Source organism: Vespa mandarinia, chromosome 12, assembly GCF_050613455.1.
Source record: "Vespa mandarinia isolate Hongniang chromosome 12, ASM5061345v1, whole genome shotgun sequence".
NCBI classification, from domain to species: Eukaryota; Metazoa; Arthropoda; class Insecta; order Hymenoptera; family Vespidae; genus Vespa; species Vespa mandarinia.
Window position 1 is genome coordinate 3,140,841 of NC_140821.1, and position 14,160 is coordinate 3,155,000.

At 30.4% G+C, this 14,160-nt stretch overlaps 2 protein-coding genes, 1 long non-coding RNA gene and 1 other non-coding gene across 6 annotated transcripts in view; 2 read left to right on the forward strand and 2 right to left on the reverse strand.

Annotated features, from left to right (window-relative positions):
• Positions 1-1,155: 1,155 nt before the first annotated feature.
• Positions 1,156-3,407, reverse strand: LOC118449235 (myeloid differentiation primary response protein MyD88-like). The gene is made up of 6 exons (XM_035883598.2): positions 2,868-3,407; positions 2,551-2,747; positions 2,283-2,378; positions 2,089-2,213; positions 1,842-2,010; positions 1,156-1,742 (listed from the first exon to the last, which is right to left on the reverse strand). The coding sequence occupies exons 1-6, from the start codon at positions 2,975-2,977 to the stop codon at positions 1,360-1,362; spliced, it is 1,080 nt and encodes a 359-aa protein (XP_035739491.1). The 5' UTR covers positions 2,978-3,407; the 3' UTR covers positions 1,156-1,359.
• A 660-nt stretch (positions 3,408-4,067) lies between these two features.
• On the forward strand, positions 4,068-4,258 carry LOC118449255 (U2 spliceosomal RNA). Its single transcript, XR_004840356.1, has one exon. It is a non-coding gene; the product is annotated as a U2 spliceosomal RNA (small nuclear RNA).
• A 2,366-nt stretch (positions 4,259-6,624) lies between these two features.
• Positions 6,625-9,281, reverse strand: Pex2 (peroxisomal biogenesis factor 2). The gene is made up of 2 exons (XM_035883600.2): positions 8,287-9,281; positions 6,625-7,845 (listed from the first exon to the last, which is right to left on the reverse strand). Exon 2 carries the CDS (start codon positions 7,826-7,828, stop codon positions 6,947-6,949), a length of 882 nt encoding a protein of 293 aa, XP_035739493.1. The 5' UTR covers positions 7,829-7,845; positions 8,287-9,281; the 3' UTR covers positions 6,625-6,946.
• A 4,109-nt stretch (positions 9,282-13,390) lies between these two features.
• The window catches only part of LOC146872646 (uncharacterized), a 177,666-nt gene continuing 176,896 nt past the window's right edge, over positions 13,391-14,160 (forward strand). For 2 of the 3 annotated variants that reach the window (XR_014982844.1, XR_014982845.1), the window contains exons 1-2: positions 13,391-13,978; positions 14,086-14,160. The exon at positions 14,086-14,160 is cut by the window's right edge and continues 187 nt beyond it. This is a non-coding gene — a long non-coding RNA (uncharacterized LOC146872646). The remainder of the gene's footprint in view (positions 13,979-14,085) is intronic. The other variant, XR_014982843.1, reaches the window with a different exon arrangement.

The following is a 14,160-nucleotide window of genomic DNA, read 5'->3' on the forward strand; positions in this document are numbered from 1 at the left end:
TTTCGAAAAGTAAATCTAATCGCGGAGTTGAATAAATTAATATTTAAACAATAGTACATTCGCTTGAACGTTACAAAGCACAGAATACTCCTCAAATATAAAATAGTTTTTATTTAATATTTCAATACGATTAAACTTTGAATTTGAAGTCGTTACTTTCATCTAATATCAACATAAACAAACCTTTGATCGACTTTGACGATTAACGCATCAGTTTTATTCTGTATTCCGACGAGTAAACATCGAAGCTCTCTCTCTCTCTCTCTTTCTCTTTTTAAACGTGAATATTTGAAAGTTAATACTTGCGATAATTTTATATTTATTTAAATAATATGCGGAGTTGGATTAAATAATATTGAAACAATAGTACATTCGGTGCCTACAATCGGATGACGCTTATATGGTCAAATATTTTCTAAATAGTTATTAATTAATAATAATAATTAGTAGTATTAATATTGGATTAACTCTATTGAAATATACAATACAAATAATTGCCTTAATAAAATTGATCGAGAATAAAACTATATCGATATTACTGGCAGTCGATAAGACACGAATTTGATGATTGATAAAATGAGAATTATTTTTCTATCGATGATTAGTAAAATAGAAGATTATTATATCGACCATATTCGTTGTAAACTATTCCTAGAATTTGTGGAAACAAACTCGTGGATTGATCACTTGTAAAAATAATTTAATTAAATAATGGTGCAGCAGAATAGTAAAAACGTTCGTAAGTGAGTCTGTCGTCTAAGTCAAAAGAAGAATGAAAATAATCGCCATAATTGCCGTCACCGAAGTCATAAAAATTTCGGTCGTCAAGAACGTAGACGTAGTCCTCGCAATCAGGCGTCGAGAACATACAGAAGAAGAGGTAGAGTCGTAGGACGAAGAGGAGAAAAAGAAGAAGAAGTTGGTGGAGAAAAAAGAGTAAAGAACAATATTAATTGCATTAAGATATTAATTGCCAGAGTATAATATTAATTCTCTTAAAAATATATATTTTATAGTTCTTGATTTTTTAAATATTAAAGAAATAGAGTTATAAACAATAAATATTAATTTACTATGAATATAAAGTTGTAAATTTTCTAATATGAGGTATAAAATTGAAGTATAGATATAACAAAAAAAATACTTCTATTATTTACATTGTATTCTATCGTCAAAAGTACCGTAGACACTTAAAGTATCCAAGTCAAGTAAAACATTCTATATATACACATACACACATGTATGTATATATATATATATATATATATATATATATATATATAGTCACAGATTTGCATATTTACATATATACATTATATAAATGAATTTTTACATAATTATTGAAAGATATTTTATCTCTCATGACTTTAACAGCATCTTTCTAATTGTCTTAATTTTTTTAAATCTTTTCTTCTTGGACTTATTTTCTTTAGATTTATCTTGGCTTATATCCGTTGAATCTGTTGTAATATCTAATGTACTTAAATTATCCAGAGACGGCAAATAAGGAATGGTTTCATGACTTTCTTCTTTAGTTTCTTGTTTTAATGTTATTTTTAATAGTTCTTGCTCCTTTATATTTTCATTATGTAATGTATTTGAAACCTGGATGGAATCTCTTAATCGTCCCCAAAAATCATATAAACCGACTCGAGTATAATCAAGAATACACATATACCTAAGTTGAATCGGTAGTACACACTTTTTGTATAAACAAGGTATAATTTTCCTCTGACGTTTATCTATGGGATAAAATTTATGAATATCAAGAATGTATAAAACACTTTTATATAAATATATAAATATATATATATATTTTTTTTTTAACTTTTGATACCTACCAATGCTTACAGCTTGAGCATAATTCAAAAAAAACTCGTTTGCAGAACTCTTAAAAAAATTAGGAGATATTATTATGATCATTCTATTACAACGCTCTGATATAAGAGTCATCACAGCCTCATGTTCAAAACTAATACCTCCTATTAAATCTCGATCCTTTACACAAAGCTACAAATATTTCATAAAAAAGATTATAATATTATTTTATATTGTAATATAATTTTTAATATTACTGATCATTCTTACTTTTATGTTGAATTTTTCAAGCTGATCTATCATTTCATTTGCAAAGTCAATATCTTCATTTGCATATAATACAAAAGCATCATATCTCTGATTTTCTAAACCTTGTTTAATTCTATAAATATCATCTATAAAATGTAAAAGAAACGATATGATAATATATGATAAAATAGATAGAATATAATCTTAATACTAACCTACTGTTAATACTTTAGTATCGACATTTTCCTCGATCGCTTCAATTGTTACTTGAGATTTTTCCAAACATTCTAAATATTTTTTAATATCCTCATCTGTAATACAGATTATGTTTTATTTATATTTTAATTTATCTCGATTTTTATAATTTAAATTTATTTAGATTTTATATATTTTCTTATACTTATCGCATAGTATTAATACAAATTGGTATAGTATTGATATAGTTATAGTATAAGTACAAATATACCATGAAAATTACTTAACCGATAAATTGTTGAATATCATCAATAATATCCCATCTTTCTAGCGTAGATAACATATGTAGCAAGTTTGCAATATCATCATTACTTTTTCTTTTTATAACAGTGTTTAGAATAAACATAGTTTGGTCAGAATGAGATGATACCAAAGGTAGAAGCTCACCTTCTATATTTACTAAATGTGCTAGACCTCTCCAATCCCTATAACGCAACAATGATATAATGAATAATATTTACGACGTTAAAAAAAATGTAGATCTGATAAAATATTTCATTGTTCTTATAAAACGAAAAACGAAGTTAAAATAAAATAATGATTACCTGGGTAAACCATTATCGCATGGAAGATATTTTGTAGGATTTAATAGGTTAGAAATAGTATTTTTAGTTCTTATGGATAGGGCCGTTAATGGTACCATTGATAAATCCATCGTTATAATGATTAACGTTCACTTGTAAATAAACAAAAACTTAACAATATATCACGCTGTTAAATTCAGACAATTATATTCGACTTTATTCCCACTACGATTCTGGATATACACGTGACACGAATTATGTTTTATAATAAAATATATCGACCCGTTTCTAATCTAAACTAACCTCAACAACCACATTACTTTTTCCATTAGCATTATTATTTGATCTTTTCTTTTTTTTTTCCTCTCACAATCTGATAACGCTAAATTTAACTAGTAATTATTATTGAAAAAAAAAAAAAAAAGAAAAAAGAGAAAAAAAGGAAAAATATAAATGAAAATAAGCGTATACACCTACAATAACTTCTACATCGTTCACGCGCGACTGAACTAATCTTATGGGCTACATGTTTTTATGTCGCACACAACCATCACTCTTCAGATATACTACTCGAAATGACTGTACCATTTGAAATGAACTTTTGTAAAATTAAGAAAAAGAGATACGAAGAAAATAATCTTTATATGTATATATAATATTTCTTTCTATTTATCTCTCGTAACGCATAATTTTTTATTTTTCAATACAATCTTTAATACTTTTTCCTTAAGAGTTGCTTGTGTTCAAAAATGAAAAAAAAAAAAAAAAACAAATGAAGATTGCAGTTTTTTTTTTTTTTCAATTTCTTGACTTATAAAAACAAAGCACTCGTAAGTACTTTTTAATCCAAAACAATATTATTTCTGTTGCTCTTTTATCCTATGAAAAAATACAATAAAAAAAAAAATCTATAATTTATAGTATTCTTTATATTACGCAAATAAATTTACATTTAAGTCGTAAAATATTGTTCTTGTAAAATATATCATTTTTACGTCCGACTCTTTGATTATAATTTTTATTATTATTATTATTATTATTATTATTATTATTATTATAATTGTATAAATGTTGTCCAAATGATCGTACTTGTCATAAGTTCTGTGAACATCCGCCATAGATAGAAATAATACGCAATATGACCACAACGTGTCGCAGTATATTCAATACCATTTTATGACATGAAGAAGCTTATATAAACGACTTCAAAGAATGAACGTTATCGCTTCTCGGCCTATGGCTAAGATCAAAGTGTAGTATCTGTTCTTATCAGCTTAATATCTGATACGCTGCTCATAGAGCAGCCAGAATATTAGCTAGATTTTTGGAATTTGGCGGAAGGCTGGAGCTTGCTCCGCCTCTGCCGGGGGTTGAGCCGGTATTGCAGTACCACCGGATTCAGCCCGTCATGATATAATTAAAAACAAAAATTCTCGAAAATATTTTTCCCCATAAAAAATATTAACATATAAAATACATTAATTATTTTTATTCGGAAGATCGAAGAAAAATCTTTTCCAAAACATGCAAAATTAAAAAAAAATTCAATAATCATTCTCTTGATTCTCACGTTCACCATACGTCACGTTTGTTAATGTTTTAACGTTTTATAACTGTGATTAGAATATATATTACTAACAAAAAACGATATCAAATAGGTAATGATGGTGCGGAAGAGAGAGAAGAAGAAGTTCAGGAAAAAATCCTTAAAGAAATATTAATTATTTATTCTAAAGATCTTTAAGAATTTAGAATTAAAAATTGTTGAAGTCACGAACAGAATATGTTAGTAGAAGTACTACATCATATAAAAAAAAGGAACACAAAGATTGATCGAAGAGAAAACTTGGCTCGCGAATTAAATGGGAGCCACTCCTTTCAGGGAGAAGATAAGAAATAATAGAAAAAAAATAGACACTTTTTATTACCAATTAGTATCAACTAGTCACTGTGTTTTTAATTAAAGTCTATTTGTTAGTGCCATTCTCGATTTATTGTTAATTTATTTCGTGGCACTCAATATTCGTAATAATAATAATAATGACAATATCATAAAATTTCATTAATATAGAATTATAAAGTAACTTAAATTATTTTCCAATAGAGAGAGAGAGAGAGAGAGAGAGAAAAAGAGAGAGAAAGAGAGAGAGAGAGAGAGAGAGAGAGAGAGAGAGAGAGAGAATATAAAATATTTTACATAATACATATCCTTCAACAATATTTTTCATTTAAATTTCTAACTTTTATTTTTTATTTGATAGTTTTATTTTTTAAACATAGAATCTTACGTTCTCTTCTAATAATTAATAAATTCGCGCTATTGTTTTAAAATTTATTTAAACGATTCTCATTGGACGAACGTATTCATCTGTGAGTCCTGTGAGAAGCTTGTAAAATGAGGACCAATCAGAGAACGATAACGAAGGACCAATCAATAAGCGAGATAGAAAAATAAGAAAGCAAGTACCATCGTCTAACGTTCTCAATGTTTCTTTTTATCTCACAGAATTTGTTTTTCTCACTGTGACAAATGTACATCCATATATATGTATATATACACACACACACACACACAGATATTTCTTCATATATTTTGAATTAAGGTAAATATATAAAATAATAAATATAATAGGAAACATCAAATTTTATCGTTATATGTAAAAAATTCTATGGTCATAGTTCGTTCGTGGATAAACAAAATAAATTTGTAATAATCGAGTTTTATATTATCTCTCTTATCATTCAATCATTTTTTTTTTTTTTATAAAAACAAAAAGACATTCTCTTGTTTTACTTTCATTTGAAACTACTATCATTACTACCACATGCTACTACTATTAATACTACTACTACTAATATTGTAATAATAATGAGTATAATGATAAAAAAACGAAGTAAAAGAGAAATATATATATATATATATATATATATATATATATATATTCACACAATATTAAAATTATTCGTATTATTATTAAATATTAAATCATTGTGTCAAGATAAATTTTAAAGAAAAAAGAAACAAAAACAAGTATATCAATGACATTTACGGTTTTTGAGTTATTTATCTTTTGTATTTCGAGAAGTAAATCTAATCGCGGAGTTGAATAAATTAATATTTAAACAATAGTACATTCGCTTGAACGTTACAAAGCACAGAATACTCCTCAAATATAAAATAGTTTTTATTTAATATTTCAATACGATTAAATTTTGAATTTGAAGTCGTTACTTTCATCTAATATCAACATAAACAAACCTTTGATCGACTTTAACGATTAACGCATCAGTTTTATTCTGTATTCCGACGAGTAAACATCGAAGCTTTCTCTCTCTCTCTCTCTCTCTCTCTTTCTCTTTTTAAACGTGAATATTTGAAAATTAATACTTGCGATAATTTTATATTTATTTAAATAATATGCGGAGTTGGATTAAATAATATTGAAACAATAGTACATTCGGTGCCTACAGTCGGATGACGCTTATATGGTCAAATGTTTTCTAAATAGTTATTAATTAATAATAATAATTAGTAGTATTATTAATATTGGATTAACTCTATTGAAATATATAATACAAATAATTGCCTTAATAAAATTGATCGAGAATAAAATATATCGATATTACTGGCGGTCGATAAGACTCGAATTTAATGCTCGATAAAATGAAAATTATTTTTTTATCGATGATTAGTAAAACAAAAGACTATTATACAGATTCTATTATTCTTTGGATTTGTGGAAACGAATTCGTGAATTGATTATTGTAAAAATAATTTATGCATGGAATAGATTGAATTAATTAATTATGTATGTTTACTTTGATAAAATAAGATACCAACGAAGTGATTTCTGTCACTCAAACTCAATTATTATTATTATATACAATTTTAATTATGTCAAAAGGATATAACATAACAAGCTTATACAACCATTCAATAGTCGAATAATGAGGACAGTATTTCCTTATTATCTTTGTAGTTCATATTTTATTCATAGATGTCTCCCAAGTCATATATGCTACGAACGAAAGTTAATGAACATCTTTAATATATACAAAAATTCATATACGTAGTATCGTACAAATAATTTTTGGAAAAATCACTGCAAATTGTCATTCTCGAGTGGTGGATCAGGAACGGCAATATAATTTTTCATATCACAGTCATGTAATTCGGTATCACATTCTGGACAAAGAAATATCTTCATTGCAGTAAAATTTGCGCCCAAGCAGTAATAACAGAAAACGTGTTCACAACCAGCGTGCGTTGGTAAAATAGGTTTCTCCTTGCAGTAAGCACAGACAGTAGATTCATTCATAATTGGAAATGTTTTTTTAATTCCATCTTTCTTACTATGATACCAAAATCGTCTTATCTTTTGTTTTAAATAATGATAGTTTAACATAGGTATTCCCAATGTAAATAATTCCATTAAACCGTGCCAAAGAAGTTCTCTTGTCATATAAGAATATCCAATGGTTCTTGGCTTATGTCGATTTACAGAAACACTTGAAATGTTTAATAATCTTTCGATCAAAAGAGGTTGAGTTCCACGATGTAAAAAACTTATTAAATTTATCAATTCCAGCAAGTGTACCAAACTGATTAGCCACTGTACATAAATCTTCAACTTGTGCATTCTTTTATGATTTGATATTATACCATTATCAATTAATCTATCTTTAATATAATTTGGCAGGAGTTTAAAGGCTAAGTACAAAATAGATTTGAACTTATTTAAATTGTCATAACGAAGATCAAGCATCTGTTGTCCAAATGTATGATTCTTGTATCTCAAGGAAAAATTCCAAATGAGAATTTTAAGAATAACTTTGATCTCCGGTTGCCACTTATCCATTTTACCAGGTGGACAGAATTTAAAGATTTCTCTTATCTGATTTTCAAAAACTTTATTAATCTCATCATCTAGTGACATGGCATCTAGCTGATTTACTCTAGACACATAAGGAATAGATGACATCTTTCAATATCTAAAAGCTAGAAAATAATAATAGACATTTTACAATACTATTCTTTGCTATCATATAATAATATTAGAATTTATTAATATATACGTATAAAGCATTAAATAATTCCAAATAATTGCATGAAAGCGTATAACTTATTACATAATATGACAAATACAAAAAAAGGAAATTAAGGACAAACAAATATTAATATGACAATTGATATAATATAACTCTAACGTTTCAGAATATTTCTGTCGCACATAGAAGAAGAAAGTATAAAAAAAAAAGAAAAGAAAAAGAAATAAGCGTTATATTCAATTCTTAAAGTCAAAGTAATTTCACTTTGAAGTAAAATCACTTTGAAGGTTATGGCACTAGGCAAACAAAATAAAATAAAAAAGACAAAAGTAAACAACAAAAAAATAAGAAAGCAAAAAGAAGAAATATTTAAACAATACATTTCACTCACATTGATATACTTTTGTAGAAAAATGTCGAACTTTTACTTTTAAGTCACGTTAAACGAATCATTGAGAATTAAAAGTGCGTAGAAAACTGTTCAGTTTCGATCCGAATTTCGTGCCGTTGTGAGCTCTTTTTCTATTTTCTTTTCTTTGTATCGAGTTTCTAAGCGAAATTATAAAGTTAAATAAATGGAGGTGTTGCGAAAGGGTTAAAAAAAAATATTCAACAAAATTTAAATTATATATGTCATTTGTTTTCGCGCTTTCAAAAATTATCGAAACGAAGAGTAAGAGAGACAGAGAAAGTAAAAGAGAGAGAGGGAGAGAAAGAGAGAGAGGGAGAGAAAGAGAGAGAGAGAAAGAGAGAGAAGAGAGAGTGAGAGTGAGAGAGAGAGAGAGTGATAGAGGAAAGTTAGATAGGAGTAGGAATAGGAGTAAGAGAGAGGAGACAAAGCTGGCCGCGCCGTCGCGGGAACACCACCATCTTGGGCCGCTTGCGATGACGTCATCGAGTGTGTCGCTGGCAAAGAAGAGAGCGGTGGTGGTCTCGGTTCCTCTCTCTCACCCGTCCCTTCCATCGTGCTCGCCCCGAGAGATATCATGTTTTCGTGATAAAGTTTGACGTTTTAACGGTGCGGCAGAACGTTAAAAACGTTCGTAAGTGGGCCCGTCGTCCAAGTGAAAAGCAGGACGAAGACACCGCCATCATCGCCGTCAGCGAAGCCACGGAAGCTTCGGCCGTCAACGTAGACGTAGTCGCCGCAACCGCGTCGAGAATCCACGGAGGAAGAGGTAGAGGAGCAGGAGGAGGAAGAGGAGAGAAGGAGGTAGTGGAGGAGGTGGAGGAGGAGGAGGAGGTGGTAGTGGTGGTGGTGGTGTTGGTGGTGGTGCTGCTGCTGCTGCTGGTGAAGGTGGAGAAGGAAGAAGAGGAGGAGGTGGCGGTGGAGGTGGCGGCGGCGGAGGAGGAGGAGGAGGAGGAGGAGGTGAGTGTGTATGACGATGATAGAAATTACGTAATCTCGAAGCGTCAGAGATAGAGATAGAGAGTGATCGAGTGAGTGAGCCCTGTGCATGTGTTAAAAGAGAGAGAAAGAGAGAGAGAGAGAGAGAGAGAGAGAGAGAGAGAGAGAGAGAGAGAGAGAGAGAGAATTTTCCGCGAAGTCACTTTCCACGCGTGGAAACGTGCCGTAGCACGCGTAACATCGATCTGCCACACGACTCCGGTACGTCGCGTACGTGCGACTCGTGCGAATAATCTTCCTACTACGTATATCTTCTCTCGTCTGACAGGTTAACCTCAAATCTCAAGCGCACGCGGCGTTAACACACGCGTTTGCCTCGCCGCACTCGGCGCACCTGCGAACGCGTCAACACCCTTTTTTCACCTTTTCTACTTCTCTTTTTTCTTTCTTTTTATTCTCTCTTTCTCTCTTTCTCTCTCCCTCTCTTTTTCTTTCATTATCTATCTTTTTATCTCTCTCTCTATCTCTCTCTTTCTTTTTATTTAGTTGGCGCGCTTTCGCACGACCGATCATTCCAATCTAACCTCCAATCATATTCTCGAGAGACGTTGTGTGCCTCGTCGTGAAATTTCGGACATTTTCATAACTTCTTCCTTTCGATAAATCGATCTCTCTCTCTCTCTCTCTCTCTCTCTCTCTCTGTCTCTCTCTCTCTTTTTCTCCCTCTCTTTTTCTCTCTATCTCTCTTTTTATCTCTCTCTCTCTCTCTCTTTCTCTCTTTACTCGAAAGGACACGTGATTTTTCTTAAGAAGTTCACGACAGTTAGTTAGGACAAGGTATATAAAGTGTTTTATAAATTACGTCATAAAATACGCGATGAGAAGAAGAGTGTGGCTTGGACAGGAGGAAAGGTGGAAAGGAAAAGGAATCGAACACATGTTGGATTACGCAGTCATTACAATTCGATCGTGACGTATACATACATCCATACTTTTTCTTGTTTATTCTCTTTCTTTATTTTTTATTTATTTATTTTTTTTTTCTTTCGTTGCGTTTTTTCAAATCGTCATGTCGTCATCGTCGTGGCGCGTGGATAATGTTTAAGTGTCCTCGATTAACGCATGCCCGTTATCTCTTTCTCTCTCTCTCCCTCTTTCTCTCTCGCTTTCTCTCTCTCTCTCTCTCTCTCTCTCTCTTTCTCTCTCTCTCTCTCTCTCTCTCTCTCTCTCTGTCTCTCTCCTTCCTATTTTTTCTACTTCAAATACGAAGAGGTGTATGAAAAAAATAAAATAGTCCCGATAAGGAGAGACTGATAATACAGTCGATTGTGTGCTTCAATTTTAGTTCATTTTAACAATCGATATTTCGTTTTGTTTCGTTTCTTTTGTTTGTTTGTTCCTTACGATATAATTTATACATAACGAGGTATGACATTATTACGTATAACGAATTTAGAATAATTTGCGTTGTCGATAAAAAGAAAAGGAGAAAAGGCGAAAAGGAAATAAAACAAGGAACAAACGACGCGTGCAGAACAAAGCGTTTATTATAACCTTCGTTATAAAAGTTCTCTCTGAACTGTGTCAAAGTTATTACTATATTACACATACTCCGATTGTTTGTTTCTTTTAAGGTTAGGTGCTAGAAATCACAACGCCCTGAAGTTGTTGTGTATGTTTCGCGTGCGTTAGCTTCGTCAGTATTTACTACGTATTTACTTACATGCGTATGTACAACCATAAATATATCGACGTTGTCGCATTTTACGATCATTTTATATATATATATATATATATATATATATATATATATATATACACGATTTAGTTCGTTTAAATTAATTAACATCGTAAACTTCCTTTGGTTCGTAAAATTTAATATTAATTATATGAAACACTACATATGGTATATGAAATTTTCGATATATACTTTCAAGTTGTGAAAACATTACGAAATATTTTGAGGTTAGTTCATGCGAATAACATCTCTTTTCTATGGATATTAAAATTGATTATATTTATTCGATTGACGAATACAATTGACAATGATATGATATCGGTTCGTCGAACTCATAGGAGAAGTATGATGTTAGAAGAAAGTAAATATGAAAAATTAGAAAAACAAAAAAGAAAAAGCCAAAAAAAAAAAAGAAATGTATTGGATGGATTATAAAAATTGGGCAAAATTTTTGGTGAAAAAAGATTGGTATGAAAAGTCGGAATGTGGTATGCGGGACCATTAGATCGAATAGAAACGAAAAGGGTGCGTTACGTATTCCGCGCGCGTTTTCACCGATCCATACGCGTCCCACGTGCATCCACGTGCAACCCCCATACAACGTTCGATTGATATGGCGAAATGGTGAATGCCACCGGTCGAACGGCATTCCTTTTCATTTGCATCACTTTGATTCGCCGACGACGCTATAGTAATCGTCACCTTTATTGCTCTTCCCATCATCATCATCATCATCATCATCATCATCGTCATCGTTATCGTCATCTGTCGAAGTTTTGTTCGAAATATTGACGAAAATTCGTCTACAATTTTGTATGTCATTTATGTACATATAATATTATTTTTTACGAAAGATTTTCTTCGAATTTGATTTAACAATTTTTTTTTTGTTTAAGATCAATTTCGGTCGAAAATAAATATCGTATTTATAAAATAATTTATAATAGTTGGAACAAAAAGGACAAATCTATATTTAATCGGTTTATTTTTGTTACGTTTTATCGTGTATTAAATTGGAAAAAAAAACGAAGGACAATAAAAAATGTATGCTCTATGATTTGATTAAGATTCAATTAGGTTCATCGAGAAGCTAACTGTTATATCATTATATGCATTGTTATATTATTTATTTCGAAAGATTTTCTTTGAATTTGTTCAAACAATTTTTGTCCGTTCTTTTTCTTTTTTTTTTCTTCTTTTCTTTTTTGTTGTTGTTCGTTTCTCTTCAAGATCAATTTCGGTCGAAAATAAAAATCGTATTTATAAAAGTAACTTATACTGGTTCGAACAAAAAGGACAAATCTATATTTAATCGATTTATTTTTGTTACATTTTATCAAGTATTAAATTAAAAAAAAAAGAAAAAAAAAAAAAAATAAAGAACGTAAAAAGAAAAAAAAAGGAAAAAGAAAAAGAAAAAGAAAAAAGAAACAAAATGGAAGCTTCTTTTGATTTGACTAGGACTCAGTTGGATTCGGCAAAAAGAGGTATTTCTCCTTTTTCACGTGATCTTAATTTACGAGAGTCCTCGCTTTAACTCTTGTCACCAAGCATCGTTATTTATCGATGTCCCCTAAATCCGTCCGCGGCCGCATGCTTACGCGAATTTCGTTCGTTATTTTTCCATTCGATATTATTACACCATTCTTCAATCCACCGTTTCGATAAATCACTCAAAGAGTTATTCCTACCTAATAACGAACGTCGAACGCGCGTGAGACGAGAATAGAAGAAGAAAAAAAAAAAACAAAGAAAAAAAAGAAAAGAGAAAAAAGAAAAAAAAGAAGAAAAAAATTCATACCTTACTTTTAATCGATACTTTTTATTTTCTATTTTATTTATAAACACTATTTACCTATCATATTTGCTTATCTCAAGATGATCCCGCAATATCGACATATTTATATGCTTAATATAAATACGTAACTTAAATATATACAAATATTGCTCGCTAATGTAGGCGAAGTCGATGGATTAATTAATATTTTCTTTTTTCTCTTTTGTTTTCTGTCTATTATTTTTATTTTTGTTTTTATTTTCTTTTTATTTTTATCTTTACTCGCAACGTTTGCCCGCGAATCGATAGATCAATATTTTGATCCGTCGAATGCAAAAGCTTTTTTTTTTATTCTTTTTATTTATTTTTTTTTTTTATTTTTTACCGAGGAATTAACGAAAAAAAAGGGAAGAAGAAAAAAAATAAATAAATAACCCGACATCGAGCGGATAAAAAAACAACCAGAGAGAGATCGGGGAAGGGTGAACGTATGTGATGGGGAGCAGGGGGAGGGAAGTAATAAAAGAAAGAAATGTTAATAAAAAATAAAAAGAAAAAATAAAAGAAAAAAAAAAAAAAAGAAAAGACAAAACGGTAGGAAAAGAGAAAAATTAAATTGTAGAATTCCTCTAAAGGCAATGGTTTCGTCCTTTGAGAATCAACTATGAACCTGGTTTACTCGATAAATATCGTACACTTGGTTCAATATCATCGATCTCATATATAGGATATATCACGATCGTTTGTGAGTCAATATAATTTCGAGATAAATTTGTTAGCAAAAAAAAAAACGAAAGGGAGAAAGAAAGAAAGAAAGGAAAAAAGAAAAAGAATGGAGCGGGAAAAAAAACCAATAGAGTTCAAGCGACAGGCAAAGAATATAAATGTGGTATATAAGGTAATAGTGGGTATGTAAAAGTTTTCAATAGAAATATTATAGAGATATTTTAATCGGAAATCTAACGTATTCTTGTTTCTTATCGCATTAGAAAGATGAGAGAGAGAGAGAGAGAGAACTAGAGTTAGAAATAGAAATAGAAAAGGTAAAGAAGCTTTGTTGTGGTTCCATCAAAGTACATTGTTTATATATCTAGTAGTTGCCTCGAAGATGTTTTGATGTAAACTCAGGTAGTATAACTTGTGCTTTGGAAGGAAGGAAGGAAGGAAGGAAGGAAGGAAGCAAGCGGGTTGGAGTGAGGGAGAGAGGGGTGGTGGAAGGGGTGAGAGATAGAGAGAGAGAGAGAAGTGGTCGAAGTCAAGGGTAGTTGGGACACGACTTCCGAGAAGTAAAGACATTAGCGAAATAATATCTTTTCTGTATTGTTAGTACTTGACAGAAAACGAAGGAACGAACGAAATAACGAAATAGAAAAATAAAGAAGAAACGAACAAATGTTAATAA